General features: G+C 46.5%; 1 protein-coding gene across 1 annotated transcript in view; it reads left to right on the top strand.

The window, feature by feature from the left end:
* Positions 1 to 15,281, top strand: part of LOC138766404 (BTB/POZ domain-containing protein KCTD8-like) — a 50,097-nt gene that overhangs the window by 20,849 nt on the left and 13,967 nt on the right. Inside the window, exon 2 of the mRNA XM_069943986.1 lies at positions 2,129 to 2,261. Coding sequence (XP_069800087.1) covers positions 2,129 to 2,261 — 133 coding nt within the window. The remainder of the gene's footprint in view (positions 1 to 2,128; positions 2,262 to 15,281) is intronic.

Genomic DNA, 15,281 nt, shown 5'->3' with positions numbered 1-15,281 from the left:
AATGACAGACTAGACGAGAGGGGGTCCTTGAAGCTAAAACATACAGTCCCAAAAATTGTCACAATACTTATTTTTTAGTCCTAAGCCTCCCACCACAGGCTCAGGAAGCCTCCATAATTTGGAAAAACACTGACTAATCACACATCAGCCATACAGTTCATGCTGCTATGACAAGAACAAGACCCCATTAACCCTTTGAGGACCAGGCCCAAAATGACCCAGTGGACCGCGCAAATTTTGATCTTAGTGTTTTCGTTTTTCCCTCCTCCCCTTCTAAGAGTTCCAGCACTTTCACTTTCTATCTACAAGACATGTAAGTGCTTGTTTTTTACAGGAATAGTTGTACTTTGTAATGGCGTCTTTCATTTTACCATAACATGTATGATGGAACCCCAAATATATTATTTATAAAGATATAAATTGGTGAAATCGTAAAAAAGAATGCAATATGGTAACGTTTGGGGGGTTCCTGTGGCTACGTAATGCACTATATGGTAAAAGCGACATTATACTATTATTCTATAGGTCAGTCCGAACACAACCACATGCAGGTTTACACAGATTCTCTAATGTTATATATATATATATTTTTTATGAAATCCTTTTTTTTGGCAATTAAATATTAATAAAATGGGCCTATTGTGACACTTATAACAGTTTTATTTTTTCACCTACGGGGCTGTATGGGGTGTAATTTTTTCCGCCATGATCTCTAGTTTTTACTATTACCATATTTGTGAAGATCGGGCGTTTTGATCAATTTTTATTGATTTTTTAAAATATATAATGTAACATAAAATCGGTAATCCGCGCACTTTTTTCCCTCTTTTCGTGTACGCCGTTCACCGATCACAATGACGCTTGTTATATTTTAATAGATCGGACAATTACGTAACTACGGTATATTATATGTTTATCTATTTATTTATTTTTATATGTTTTATTTATATAATGGGATAGGGGGGGTTATTTCAACTTTTATTGGGGGAGGGGTTTTGGGGTAGTGTAATAGTGTTTTGAACTTTTTTTTTTTACACATTTGAAGTCCCTTTGGGGGACTTTTACATTCACTAGTTTGATTTCTACACTGATGATTGCTATGCCATAGGCATAGCATTGATCAGTGTTATCGGCGCTCTGCTCATTGAGCCTGCCTGTGCAGGCTCAGTGTAGCAGATCGCCGATCGGACCGCACGGAGGAAGGTGAGAGACCTCCGGCGGTCCGTTTCAACGATCGGGACCCCCGCAGTCATACTGCGGGGGTCCCGATCGGTAAGTGACAGGGGACTGCCCCTGTCACTTACACTTAAACGCCGCGGTCGCTTAAGGGGTTAATGGCACGCGGACGTACAGTTACGTCCAGGGTCGTCTGGTGACAGACTTCCATGACGTAACCCTACGTCCTGGGTCGTCTAGGGGTTAAACAGGACTATCAGGCCGGGTGGGCTGGACTCCTCACCTGCTACTCTGGACATTTAAAGGCCTCCCCCTGGACTGTATATATACACAGTAAATGTATTTAATATGTATCTCTTTACACTATGCACTGCTCAGATATAGCAGTAGCTTGTTATCAGTATGATGGGAGTCACCCAGTATTCCAGCATCTTGTATTCAGTATGATGGGAGTCACCCAGCTTTCCAGCATATTGTACTCAGTATGATGGTGGTCACTCAGCTGGTAAGCAGAGGTTTGGGAGCTAGAGAATAGATAGTGTTAGGAACCTTGGAAAGCTGGACAACAATCTCTGTAATGAACCAAGTCTGCTTAAAATAAATCCACTTTTAAACCCTTGACTAAGCTAACAATATGGAGTGACAAGCAGGGCCGTCTTTCCCATTGGGCAGAGTAGGCGGCTGCCCGGGGGCCTATCACTCATGGGGGGCCCCAGTGGCAGTCGCCAACAATGCAGAATAGAAGGGAAGCTGATGAGCCACGCTGTGCCCCCTCTCCCCAGTACATACAGGGCCGCACTGACGCTGCGCACTGCCCCAGCGCTCTCCTCTCACATAAATAAGCTGCAGGGCCGGCCTGTGATGTAGGAGGCTGAAGCTCCCCCCTCCGTTAAGCCCCGCCCCCTGTGGACTGGTCCCATGTTCCTCCTGGCCCGGGACTTCCTGCCCCCAGCAGCTGCAGGAGATCAGCAGTGTGGAGAGCAGGAGGCTACAGGCTGCTAACTTCCAGCTACAAAATGGCCTCCAGCTACAGGGCTTCCTGACCATCCCCCCTCCTGTCCTGTGCTCCCTGCTGTATATGTCAGGTACCTGGGGCTGTAGATAGCAGGGAGGTCGGGACAGAGAAGAGGGGGGAGTCTGCAGAGCTGGGCTCAGAGAAGAAAACACACACACACACATACCCCTACCCCTGTTCCCCCTATAGCTGCCCCCTCTCCCCCAGGCTGCTTTGCCCCTGTCCACCTGTAGCTGATCTGTACCTCACAAGCTGCAATATGCACCCCCCCCCCAGACTGCTGTGTTCTCCACCTCAGGCTGCGGTGCCCCCACACACTTGAGGCTGCCCCCACAGATGCTGCAAAACTGCTCCAGATAGAAGGATACACACTCATACAGAACAATATGCATCCATACAGAACGATGCACACCCATACAGAACCATACAGTACAATATACACCCATACAGAGCCATACAGTACAATACACACCCATACAGAACCATACAGTACAATATACACCCATACAGAACCATACAGTACAATATACACCCATACAGAGCCATACAGTACAATATACACCCATACAGAGCCATACAGTACAATATACACCCATACAGAACCATACAGTACAATATACACCCATACAGTACACTATACACCCATACAGAGCCATACAGTACAATATACACCCATACAGAGCCATACAGTACAATATACACCCATACAGAACCATACAGTACAATATACACCCATACAGTACACTATACACCCATACAGAACTATACAGTACAATATACACCCATACAGAGCCATACAGAACAATATACACCCATACAGAGCCATACAGTACAATATACACCCATACAGAACTATACAGTACAATATACACCCATACAGAACCATACAGTACAATATACACCCATACAGAGCCATACAGTACAATATACACCCATACAGAGCCATACAGTACAATATACACCCATACAGAACCATACAGTACAATATACACCCATACAGTACACTATACACCCATACAGAACTATACAGTACAATATACACCCATACAGAGCCATACAGAACAATATACACCCTTACAGAGCCATACAGTACAATATACACCCATACAGAACTATACAGTACAATATACACCCATACAGAACCATACAGTACAATATACACCGATACAGAACCATACAGTACAATATACACCCATACAGAGCCATACAGTACAATCAGGGCCGGGACAAAGAGTAGGCAGGGGTAGGCGATGGCCTAGGGCGCCAAACAGCAGGGGGCGCCATCAGGCCGAACCCGGAAGCAGCACACAGGAGGTGATTACATCAGCCCCCTGCCGGGAGATGCACAGGCCTGTCGAGTCCTCTGCTGCTACTATACATAGGAGGGGGGGGGGGGGGGGGGCTCCCTGCCCGGACACTGCTCTGGCTGAGCTTCCACAGCCAGGAGGCGTCTGACCTGCTCCAGGACACCAGCATGGGGGCAGCATTACTCACATCCCCTGCTGCACATCCTCCAGGCTCTGGGAGCTGCTCGGCTGTCGGGCCAGGGAGGAGGAGGAGGTGAGGAACGGCAGCCTGCAGAGACCACACAGGGGGAACAGGAAGTGTGTGCCCCTGCCTCTCCTGTCAGCTGCTCATCACTGCTGCATCATCATCATTATCATAAGAGTGTGAGTGTGCATACATAAGAGAGCGAGAGAGTGTGTGTGTGTGTGTGTGCGTATACATGAGTGTCTGTCAGTGTGTGTATGTATACATAAGAGTGTGAGTGTGTATACATAAGAGAGAGTGTGTGTGTGTGTATACATAAGAGTGTGAGTGAGTGTGTGTGTATGTATACATAAGAGTGTGTGTGTGTGTATGTATGTATACATAAGAGTGTGTGTGTATGTATACATAAGAGTGTTAATGTGTGTGTGTATGTATACATAAGAGTGTGAATGTGTGTGTGTGTGTGTGTGTATACATAAGAGTGTGAGTGTGTATACATGAGAGAGAGAGAGAGTGTGTGTGTATACATGAGTGTCAGTGTGTATGAGTGTGTGTATGTATACATAAGAGTGTGAGTGTGTATACATAAGAGAGAGAGTGTGTGTGGTCTATATACTACTGGGGGCAGGGGTCTATATACTACTGGGGGCAGCACACAGGGGTCTATATATAACTGGGGGCAGCACACGGGGTCTATATATAACTGGGGCAGCACACAGGGGGTCTATATACTACTGGAGGCAACACAGGGGTTTATATACTACTGGAGGCAGCACACAGGGGTTTATATACTACTGGAGGCAGCACACAGGGGTCTATATACTACTGGGGCAGCACACAGGGGTCTATATACTACTGGGGGCAGCACACAGGGGATATATATACAACTGGGAGAGCACACGGGATATGAATATACACAACTGGGGGAGCGCACAGGGGATATATATACAACTGGGGGAGCCAACAGGGGATATATATACACACACAAAACTGGTGGAGCCCACAGGGGATATATAAACAACTGGGGGCAGCACACAGGGGCTCTATATACTACTGGGTCAGCACACAGGGGTCTATAACACATTGGGACTGCACAGAGGGACCTTACTAATATACTGGGGCACAGAGCATACCTAATTATTAAGTGGGGGCACAGGGACACCTTAAAATTATGGGAGCACAGAGGGGTGTAACTACTATATAGGGGTACAGGGGACCTAACTACTGTATGTGCTGGAGCCTAAAATTTTTCTCTGGCAGATTCTGGAGAGAGGATTCACAGCCAGGAGAAGACTTCAAGGTGGTCTATGCTGGATGGAGAGAAAAAGAAAACGTGAAAGACTCTGATCAGAGAAGACGTCACCTGTAAGTAACTGGATGTAACTGCATGTTGTTATCTGGGTTGTAGTAATGGTGGTCGTGGTGTGGCGGTATTATTCAATGGTATCATTAGTGATATCTTTTGAGTTTCAAAAGGCAATATGTAATCACTGTATGGTGGTAAGAATGTTATAAGATAACTACCGAATGTACTGGGGCTCATAATACAGTGTGGGGGCACTTTCTGGGCTTTACACTGTCTGTGCCGCGCCAATTCTGATAACAGTGGCTTGGGGGGGGGGGGCGCCATTTGCCTTCTCTGCCTAGGGAACCAAAACTCCTTGTCCCGGCCCTGAGTACAATATACACCCATACAGAACCATACAGTACAATATACACCCATACAGAGCCATACAGTACAATATACACCCATACAGAGCCATACAGTACAATATACACCCATACAGAACCATACAGTACAATATACACCCATACAGAGCCATACAGAACAATATACACCCATACAGAACTATACAGTACAATATACACCCACATGGGGCTGCACAGCACAAGGTTAGGGGGAGGGGGATGCGGGGACTTGATCTTGGGTCGGGGGCCCAGTTCACAGCTGTGCCCAGGGGCCCATAGTTTTGTTAAGATGGCCCTGGTGACAAGCTCCTTCTGTGTCAGTTACTTCTATGTCATGAGCAGAAATTGTGGTGAACTGTACATGGGGCTGGAGAACTGGACATGTATACATAACTATTAGGAGTCTGGCGGCCATGTTGACTGCCACCCAGCTTTCCCAGGAACAGTAACATCACTCTGGCAGAGCAGGGAAAGGAGTTGCCGGACAAGCCTGACCCCCACAGCCACACCCCAATAACCCATACCCCTCCTTGTCAAAGCCGAAGTGTTTCTAAAAAAAAGAATTTCAAATGTTGGTGACTATGGAATACAATATAATACCACACACAACCTGAGGACAGGGGTGGTGCTGTTTTTGGAAGAAAGTAGCTATGCTTTCTCTAATCCTGGGTAACCCCTTTACAATACACTGTTATCATTTGTTGGCTTTTTGCTAATCTTTAGCTCTTAAACCCATTTATGACCGGGCCGGTAATGGCCTTAAAGGGGTTATGCGTTGTTAGAAGTTTTTTTCATATAATGCTGTCCTGTTGGAGAACATAATAAACTTCTTAACCTTTGTGAACTTATTATACATGTTTTATTTCTGTATGCTGCAAATAAAAGTTATTGTTAAAAAAATATAAAAACATCTTTTGCTACCTCTCCATGCTCCCCCAATGTCCTGCTGCGGCATCTCTTGTTTCCCCCAATGACTGCAGCAGCCTTAACTTCCAAGAAGAACTCGTCTTTGGACTAACAGCCTGCTCATCTGCGGCACTGTCTAATCTTAGTCAGTGATTGGCTAAATGGACTGTCACTGCCAAGATGGGTTTGTCTTGGAAGTGGAGGCACCTGCTGTCAGGGAACAGAATTTCACGAACCCAGGTTAGTTAAGAATGTTGCAAAAAGGTTGTTTTTTGTAAAGTTTATTCAAACCCAGTCCAAGGTGGTGGCTGCACATTTTACATTACAGTAAAAGGCTAGATTCAAGGAATTATTCACAGTTACAGAGGGCTATAGAAGTTTTTTTTATGTATCAGGGACAGATAAAGGATAGTATGAGGGTAGTAGTGTAGGCTGTCTAGCTGTGAAATTGCTCCTGTCCTGTCACTTTGTCAGTACACACTGTCCACGGCTCTTCTGGGTAAAGTTAACCCAGTGAGTCACCTTTCAGGTTACGTCAGGTGGCCTGTCCTAAAACCATGTCTGGCAGCAAAATCTGTCGTTGACATTGACGCTTATTCCGCTTATAGACAAGGTTTTACAACAGGCCATCTGGCCTTCTACCACTGTAAATCTGCATACTATCCTTTGAATAAGAAGTCTTTTTTTGTAGATATATGGTAACCTCTAAGGTGGTGGTGGTTGTGTTGATACCTGCTAGTTTGTGTGGCTGGCAGTGTTCAGTAACCTGTTGGGTTCTATTGGGTCCTTTGGGCTCTTGTTACAGTAGTCCTTAGTGGCAACTGACCCACCCGGACTATCAGAACCGCCACCTACAGAAAGGGGTAAAATAACCCAAGGTGTACGGTGCTGTGTGTATAGGTTCTGGTGCGTATAGAATATGTAAGAGTCCAAGTAGTATAAATATAGAACAGTTTTACTGTCAAGTTCTTCAATATAATAATACACTTTTTACTGAATAGACAAATCTTCACACAGACTTTCACTGCTTGACCTTGTTGTGCTGGAGAGTAGCAAGAGAAAAGAGAGGTAGTTGTAGCGCTGCTTGAAGAGTAGAGCAGAGGAGTTGGCCAGAGGAGCCCCAACCCAGTGTAGCTGTGCACTCTGCCAGAACCTGAAGAAATACATTGTAGTAAAGTGTTTACATGTATTTTTGTTTAGACATCTTTTGCCCTACAGTTGCAAGCTACCTGTCCTGTCAGGGTAATACAAGCCCCAGCCATAGTTATCTGGATGTAGCTAAGTGTCTGGGGGTGTCCCAGTTACCTGCACTGCGCGATAGGATATGTACAGTGCTGGCCAAAAGTATTGGCACCTCTACAATTCTGTCAGATAATACTCAATTTCTTCCAGAAAATGATTGCAATCCCAAATGCTTTGGTAATAATCTCTTCATTTAATTTGTCTTCAATGGAAAACCACTAAAAGAATTGTCAAAAAGCCAAATTGGATATAATTCCACACCAAACATAAAAACAGGGTGGACCAAAGTATTGGCACCCTTAGAAAAATTATGTGATGTGTTAGGAATGTGACTTTGCGCTCCTCAGTCCATGTCAGGCGGCCAAGGAAGCGCTGAGTTTATGTCTGTTGTTGCACTGGTTTTGTGTCTGAATTGTGTTTCACTTCTCAACCACACCTGCCTGGCCTGTCAGACTTCTGGCAGTGTAGGGGTTACTGCACTGCTAGGTCTGTTCAGCTGAGCTTGATGCTGGGATCTGGGCTGCTCCAATCAGCTGCTGGACCTGGTCTTTTTTCCTGGATAAAAAGCAGTCAGATCCTCTGTTCCCTGCTGGTTATTAGTTGTTACTAGTCCCAGCTCCCCTGCTCCTTTCCCAGCGTTCCCTGTCCTATCCCCTTGCTATTGCTCTGACCGTGTTCTGACCTCTTGCTTGACATTTGACTATCCACTCTCCTTCTGATTTTGTACTGCGTTGTCTGTTTGGTTTTGACCCTGCTAGTTGACTATCCTCCATTGTGTTTTGTTTGTCTGTCTACGTTTTGTGTATCCACCTACGCAGTGTAGGGACCGACTCCGTGGTTGTCCGCGACCGTTTAGGGTCGACTGAGGCAAGTAGGCAGGTGACAGTGGGTGGGTTCAGATCTAGGGCCCACTGTCTTTTGTCTTGTCTACGCCTGCCAGTCCTGACAGAATAACCAGCCTTACCATTTGGGATTTTTTTTTTCCATGGATCCAATGAAAGCGCTGATGGAACAGATGCAAAACCTGAACACTTTGGTTCAGGGACTTGCTGAGCGGGTCCAAGAACAAGAGGCTACACCCCGTCAGGTGACCATGACAATCCCCACACCTCCAGAACCACCTGTTCAGCTCCCTGAAAAATTCAAGGGAGATAGGAAGGATTTCCGATCCTTCAGAGAGGGGTGTAGACTATTTTTTCGGCTCCGTCCTCGCTCTTCTGGGGATATGAGCAAAAAAGTAGGAATTATCATGTCCCTTCTGCAAGGCCCACCGCAGGAGTGGGCATTCTCCTTATCTCCCAATGCAATTGAGTTGACTTCAGTTGATTATTTTTTTTCAGCCCTAGGGCTGTTGTATGATGACCCTGACCGGACTGCGCTGGCCGAATGCCAACTGACCTCCTTACGTCAGGGTAAGAGACCAGTAGAAGACTACTGCGCAGAGTTCCGGCAGTGGTGTATCCCGTCCACCTGGAATGATTCTGCCTTGCGGTATCAGTTTCGGCTGGGTCTTGCGGACCAGTTGAAGGATTTGCTAGTGGCCTACCCCCCTCCAGAGACCTTGGAGGAAACCATGACCTTAGCTATAAGGGTTGATAGACGTATGCGGGACAGACGCAGGGAAAAGGGAACCTCTGACTCGTTCAAAGCCCCATCATCTGTTGCTTCCTTCTCTAAGTCTTCTTCTCCCCTGTCACTATCTCAAGAACCTATGCAAATTGGAGCGACAGATGCTAAGACCCGACGGGCCTATCGACTACAGCACAATCTGTGCCTATACTGTGGCAAGGCCGGACATCGTGTACAGGAATGTACATCCAGACCTGGATCACCGCCGGAAAACTCCAGCGCCTGAATGATTGTCGAGGGGGTCATTCAGGCGCACAGGTACCGCTCGATATGAAAAATAAATTAATGGTGCCCATTTCACTATTTTTAGGTGAAAAATGTATTTCTGGGTTTGCCCATGTGGATTCTGGGGCATCTGCTAATTTTATTAATTCTGGGTTCTGGTTCTCTCTGGGGGTATGTCCGCTTCAGCTTAAGTGCCCGCTGAGTATTACTGGAGCGGATTTTACCCCATTGGCTCAGGGTAAGGTGAAATATATAACTCCCTCTCTTGATGTAAGGGTGGGTTCTATTCACTTCGAGTCATTGGAATTTTTAGTTATGGATAATTTGTCTTCAGACATTATTCTGGGGTTACCTTGGTTGGCACAACACAACCCAACATTTGATTGGTCCACCAGGGAATTGGTCAAATGGGGATCTAACTGTGCTTCGCATTGTGTTGCGCTGAATGTTGCAGATTGTTCTCCGGTTGAAGGAGAGATCCCTGAGTTTTTGTCAGATTTTGCAGATGTGTTTGATGAAAAAGCAGTAGATGTCTTACCGCCACATCGCCCATATGATTGTGCTGTTGATTTGGTTCCAGGGTCTAGGTATCCGAGGGGAAGAATTTTTAATTTGTCTAGGCCTGAGAGAGAGGCAATGCGTGAATACATCAAAGATAGTTTACGTAAAGGCCACATTCGCCCTTCTTCTTCTCCTATGGGTTGTAACGCCCGGAGCAGTGGATCCACTGGACCGGCACCAGCGATGGCACAAACCTCACCAGGGAGCGGAGTCTAAGGGGCCGCTGGTTTTCACCAGAGCCCGCCGCAAGGCGGGATGGACTTGCTGCGGCAGGCGACCCCCAGGTCGCTACCCCTGGCTTGGTTGCTGGTGTCGGCAGGCGAGGCGTGGCAGGAGCAGTAGGCAGAAGATGGCACTGGCAATGGTCTGCAGGTGAGAGCGCACGTGACAGGCTGAACGCAGGAACAGATGGAGTGACAGGGAAACAGGAACCAGGAACAGGGACTAGGGACCGGGTAACGGATAGGACTCAGGAACAGGGACTTGGGACCAGGTAACGGATAGGACTCAGGAACAACAGGGGGCTGGGCCAACGCTATGGGAAGCATGTAGAGGCTCCAACACTAAGGACAGGGCATGCTGGGATTTATAGGGGAGTGATTGGTGACACTAACCAATTAGGAGCGCACTGCCCCTTTAAATCTGAGACAGCCGGCGCGCGCGCGCCCTAGGAGGCGGGGACGCGCGCGCCGGCCGGCACAGACCGCGACATGCACGGAGGAGAGGTGAGGCGCCCCAGGGGCCGAAGCAGCAGCAGCGCCGGGTCCCTACACAAGGACCCCGGCGGCTGCACGGGACAGGAAGCGGTCGCGGCGGCAACCCGGAACGCGGGAAGCCGCCGCGGCCGTGACATGGGTGCGGGATTTTTCTTTGTGGGGAAAAAAGATGGGGACCTGCGCCCCTGTATTGACTATCGTGAGCTAAATAAAATTACAGTGAAAAACCAGCACCCTCTTCCTCTTATTCCTGATTTGTTTAATCAGATTGTTGGGGCTAAGTGGTTCTCCAAAATTGACCTGCGAGGGGCCTACAATCTGATCAGGATAAGAGAGGGTGATGAGTGGAAGACCGCTTTTAATACTCCCGAGGGGCACTTCGAGTACCTTGTTATGCCCTTCGGATTATGCAATGCGCCCGCGGTCTTTCAACACCTGGTAAATGATGTATTTCGTGAATACCTAGGACGATTTGTAGTGGTGTATTTGGATGACATATTGATTTTCTCTCCTGACTGGTCCTCACACATTTGTCATGTCCGTAAGGTTATGGAACTTTTAAGACTAAATCATTTGTTTGCAAAATTGTCAAAGTGCCTGTTCGGCGTTCAGGAGGTTTCATTTTTGGGGTACAGAATCACACCCAATTCTTTTTGTATGGACCCTCTAAAAGTGTCAGCTATTGAAAAATGGGAGCGCCCTAATTGTCTTAAAGCATTACAGAGATTCTTGGGGTTCGCTAACTATTATAGAAAATTTATCAAGGGTTTTTCTGTAATTGCTAAACCCCTAACTGATCTAACTAGGAAAGGGGCTGATTTGGTACACTGGACTCCTAAATGCCGTTCAGGCATTTGATAAGCTTAAAAGATGTTTTTCGGTGGCTCCGGTCTTGACTCAACCTGACTTCGAAAAACCTTTTGTGATTGAAGTAGATGCCTCGGAGGTGGGGGTGGGAGCTGTTCTTTCACAGGGTCCAGAGACACTCACCAATCTCAGACCTATTGCTTACTTCTCTAGGAAATTCTCCAAAACTGAATGCAACTACGACATAGGCAACCGGGAGCTCCTTGCCATAAAATGGGCATTTGATGAATGGAGACATTTTTTAGAGGGGGCTAAGCACAAAATCAAGGTCCTAACTGATCACAAAAATCTGGTGTATCTAGACAAGGCTAAGCGTCTTACTCCTCGCCAGGCTAGATGGGCTCTCTTCTTCACACGTTTTGATTTTGAAATAACTACATAGCAATGTCCCTAGTGGGGAATCCGAGACTATTTTAGCTCCCGGGGTTGTGGTAGCCATTCTACAGCCCGATCTTGCTGCCCAAGTGGTAGAGTCTCAGTCCCTGGCCCCTAAGAACACCCCTGAGAATAAGCTCTTTGTTCCTCCTAACCTTCGTTTAAGAGTACTGGAGGAGACACATTGCTCAGTGTTGGCAGGTCATCCGGGCATAGCTGGCACTCAGTATCTGTTATCACGACATTATTGGTGGCCCTCGTGGGCTCGGGATGCTAAGTTGTTTGTAGAAGCCTGTGAGACCTGTGCCAGGTCCAAGGTACCTCGCAGACTCCCCGAGGGTCTGCTTCAACCCTTACCACTGCCTGCGAGACCTTGGACTCATGTCTCTATGGATTTCATCACCGATTTGCCCCCTTCCAGGGGGAAAACGGTGATTTGGGTCGTCATTGACAGATTTTCTAAGATGTGTCACCTCATTCCTCTTAGTAAACTCCCTAACGCTCGTACCCTAGCTTCCCTGTTTATTAATCATATCTTGCATCTGCATGGGGTCCCTGAAAATATTGTATCCGATAGGGGCGTACAATTCGTATCGAAATTCTGGAAGGAATTCTGTGGTCGCTTAGGTATAACTTTGTCTTTTTCCTCCGCCTTTCATCCGCAATCCAATGGTCAAACCGAGAGGGTCAACCAATCACTGGAACAATTTTTAAGATGTTTTGTTGCAGGGTCACAAGACAAGTGGAAAGAGTACTTGCCTCTAGCTGAGTTTGCACTTAATAACCGAGAAAGTCAATCCCTCAAGATGTCGCCATTCTTTTGTAATTTTGGGTTTAATCCTAGATGTTCTTCAGTACATGCTGCCGAATCTGTTAACCCTTCTGCTGAAAAAATCTACAATAAACTGTGCACAGTTTGGGCCCAGGCTCTTCAGAACCTGGTTAAAGCCCAAGAAAGTTTTAAAAAACAATCTGATAAAAAACGTATACCTGGCCCAGAATATATGGTGGGGGATAAGGTATGGCTCTCTACTAGAAACTTAAGGTTAAAAGCCCCGTCTGGTAAACTTTCTCCAAAATACATTGGTCCTTATGTAATTATGAAAATCATTAACCCTGTGTCTTATCAGTTACAATTACCTAAGAGTTGGAAAATACATGATGTCTTTCATAAATCGCTGTTAAAGAAATATGTTAACCCTGTGTTGCCGTCTACTTCCCCTGCTCCCTTGGTCGTCCAAGGTGAACTGGAGTACGAGGTGGAGAGAATTCTGGATTCTCGTTGGGTCCAGAGTTCTCTACAATATCTTGTACACTGGAAGGGATTTGGTCCGGAAGAACGGACTTGGGTGGCGAGCAAAGACATGCATGCACCTCGTCTGGTTAGACAATACCACATGCGTAACCCTTCCAGGCCGGGTCCTTTAGGTGAGGGTCCTGAGGCCCCTCATAAGAGGAAGGGTTCTGTTAGGAATGTGACTTTGCGCTCCTCAGTCCATGTCGGGCGGCCAAGGAAGCGCTGAGTTTATGTCTGTTGTTGCACTGGTTTTGTGTCTGAATTGTGTTTCACTTCTCAACCACACCTGCCTGGCCTGTCAGACTTCTGGCAGTGTAGGGGTTACTGCACTGCTAGGTCTGTTCAGCTGAGCTTGATGCTGGGATCTGGGCTGCTCCAATCAGCTGCTGGACCTGGTCTTTTTTCCTGGATAAAAAGCAGTCAGATCCTCTGTTCCCTGCTGGTTATTAGTTGTTACTAGTCCCAGCTCCCCTGCTCCTTTCCCAGCGTTCCCTGTCCTATCCCCTTGCTATTGCTCTGACCGTGTTCTGACCTCTTGCTTGACATTTGACTATCCGCTCTCCTTCTGATTTTGTACTGCGTTGTCTGTTTGGTTTTGACCCTGCTAGTTGACTATCCTCCATTGTGTTTTGTTTGTCTGTCTACGTTTTGTGTATCCACCTACGCAGTGTAGGGACCGACTCTGTGGTTGTCCGCGACCGTTTAGGGTCGACTGAGGCAAGTAGGCAGGTGACAGTGGGTGGGTTCAGATCTAGGGCCCACTGTCTTTTGTCTTGTCTACGCCTGCCAGTCCTGACATGATGCTTCTCTAATTTGTGTAATTAACAGCACCTGTTACTTACCTGTGGCAATAACTAAATCACACTTGCAGTCAGTTGAAATGGATTAAAGTTGACTCAACCCCTGTCATATGTCCTTGTGTGTACCACATTGAGCATGGAGAAAAGAAATAAGACCAAAGAACTGTCTGAGAACATGGGAAGCCAAATTGTGAGGAAGCATTAGCAATCTCAAGGCTACAAGTCCATCTCCAAAGACCTGAATGTTCCTGTGTCTACCCTGCGCAGTGTCATCAAGGAGTTTAAAGCCCATAGCCCTGTGGCTAACCTCCCTAGACGGAAAAGAAAACTTGACGAGAGATTTCAACAAAAGATTGTGCGGATGGTGGCTAAAGAACCTCGACTAACATCTAAACAAGTTCTAGCTGCCCTGCAGTCCAAGGGTATAGCAATGTCATCCTGTACTATCCGTCGACGTCTGAATGAAAAGGGACCCTATGGTAGGATACCCAGGAAGACCCCACCTCTGACCCAGAGGCATAAAAAAGACAGGCTGAAGTTAACCAAAACTTACCTAAGAAAGCCAAAAACTTTTTGGAAGAATGTTTTCTGGTCAGATGAGACAAAAGTAGAGCTTTTTGGGAAAAGGTATCAACATAGAGTTTACAGGAAAAAAGAGGCCTTCAAAGAAAAGAACACGGTCCCTACAGTCAAACATGGCAGAGGTTCCCTGATGTTTTGGGGTTGCTTTGCTGCCTCTGGCACTGGACTGCTTGACCGTGTGCATGGCATTATGAAGTCTGAAGACTACCAACAAATTTTGCAGCATAATGTAGGGCCCAGTGTAAGAAAGGTCATGGGTCTTCCAGCAGGACAATGACCCAAAACACACTTCAAAAAGCACTAGAAAATGGTTTGAGAGAAAGTACTGGAGACTTCTAAAGTGACCACCAATGAGTCCAGATCTGAATCCCATTGAACACCTGTGGAGAGATCTCAAAATGGCAGTTTGGAGAAGGCACCCTTCAAATCTCAGGGACCTGGAGCAATTTGCCATAGAAGAATGATCTAAAATTCCAGCAGAGCATTGTAAGAAACTCATTGATGGTTACCGGAAGCGGTTGTTCGCTACTGATTGTGCTACCAAGTATTAGGCTGAGGGTGCCAATACTTTTGTCTGGCCCATTTTTGGAGTTTTGTGTAAAATGATCAATGATTTGACTTTTTTTTTCATTCTCTTTTGTGTTTTTTTCATTGCAAGCTAAATAAATGAAGGTATTATTACCAAAGCATTTGTGATTGCAATCATTTCC

The sequence above is a fragment of the Dendropsophus ebraccatus genome, chromosome 10, assembly GCF_027789765.1.
Source record: "Dendropsophus ebraccatus isolate aDenEbr1 chromosome 10, aDenEbr1.pat, whole genome shotgun sequence".
NCBI classification, from domain to species: Eukaryota; Metazoa; Chordata; class Amphibia; order Anura; family Hylidae; genus Dendropsophus; species Dendropsophus ebraccatus.
This window is presented reverse-complemented; position numbering and strand designations above follow the sequence as displayed.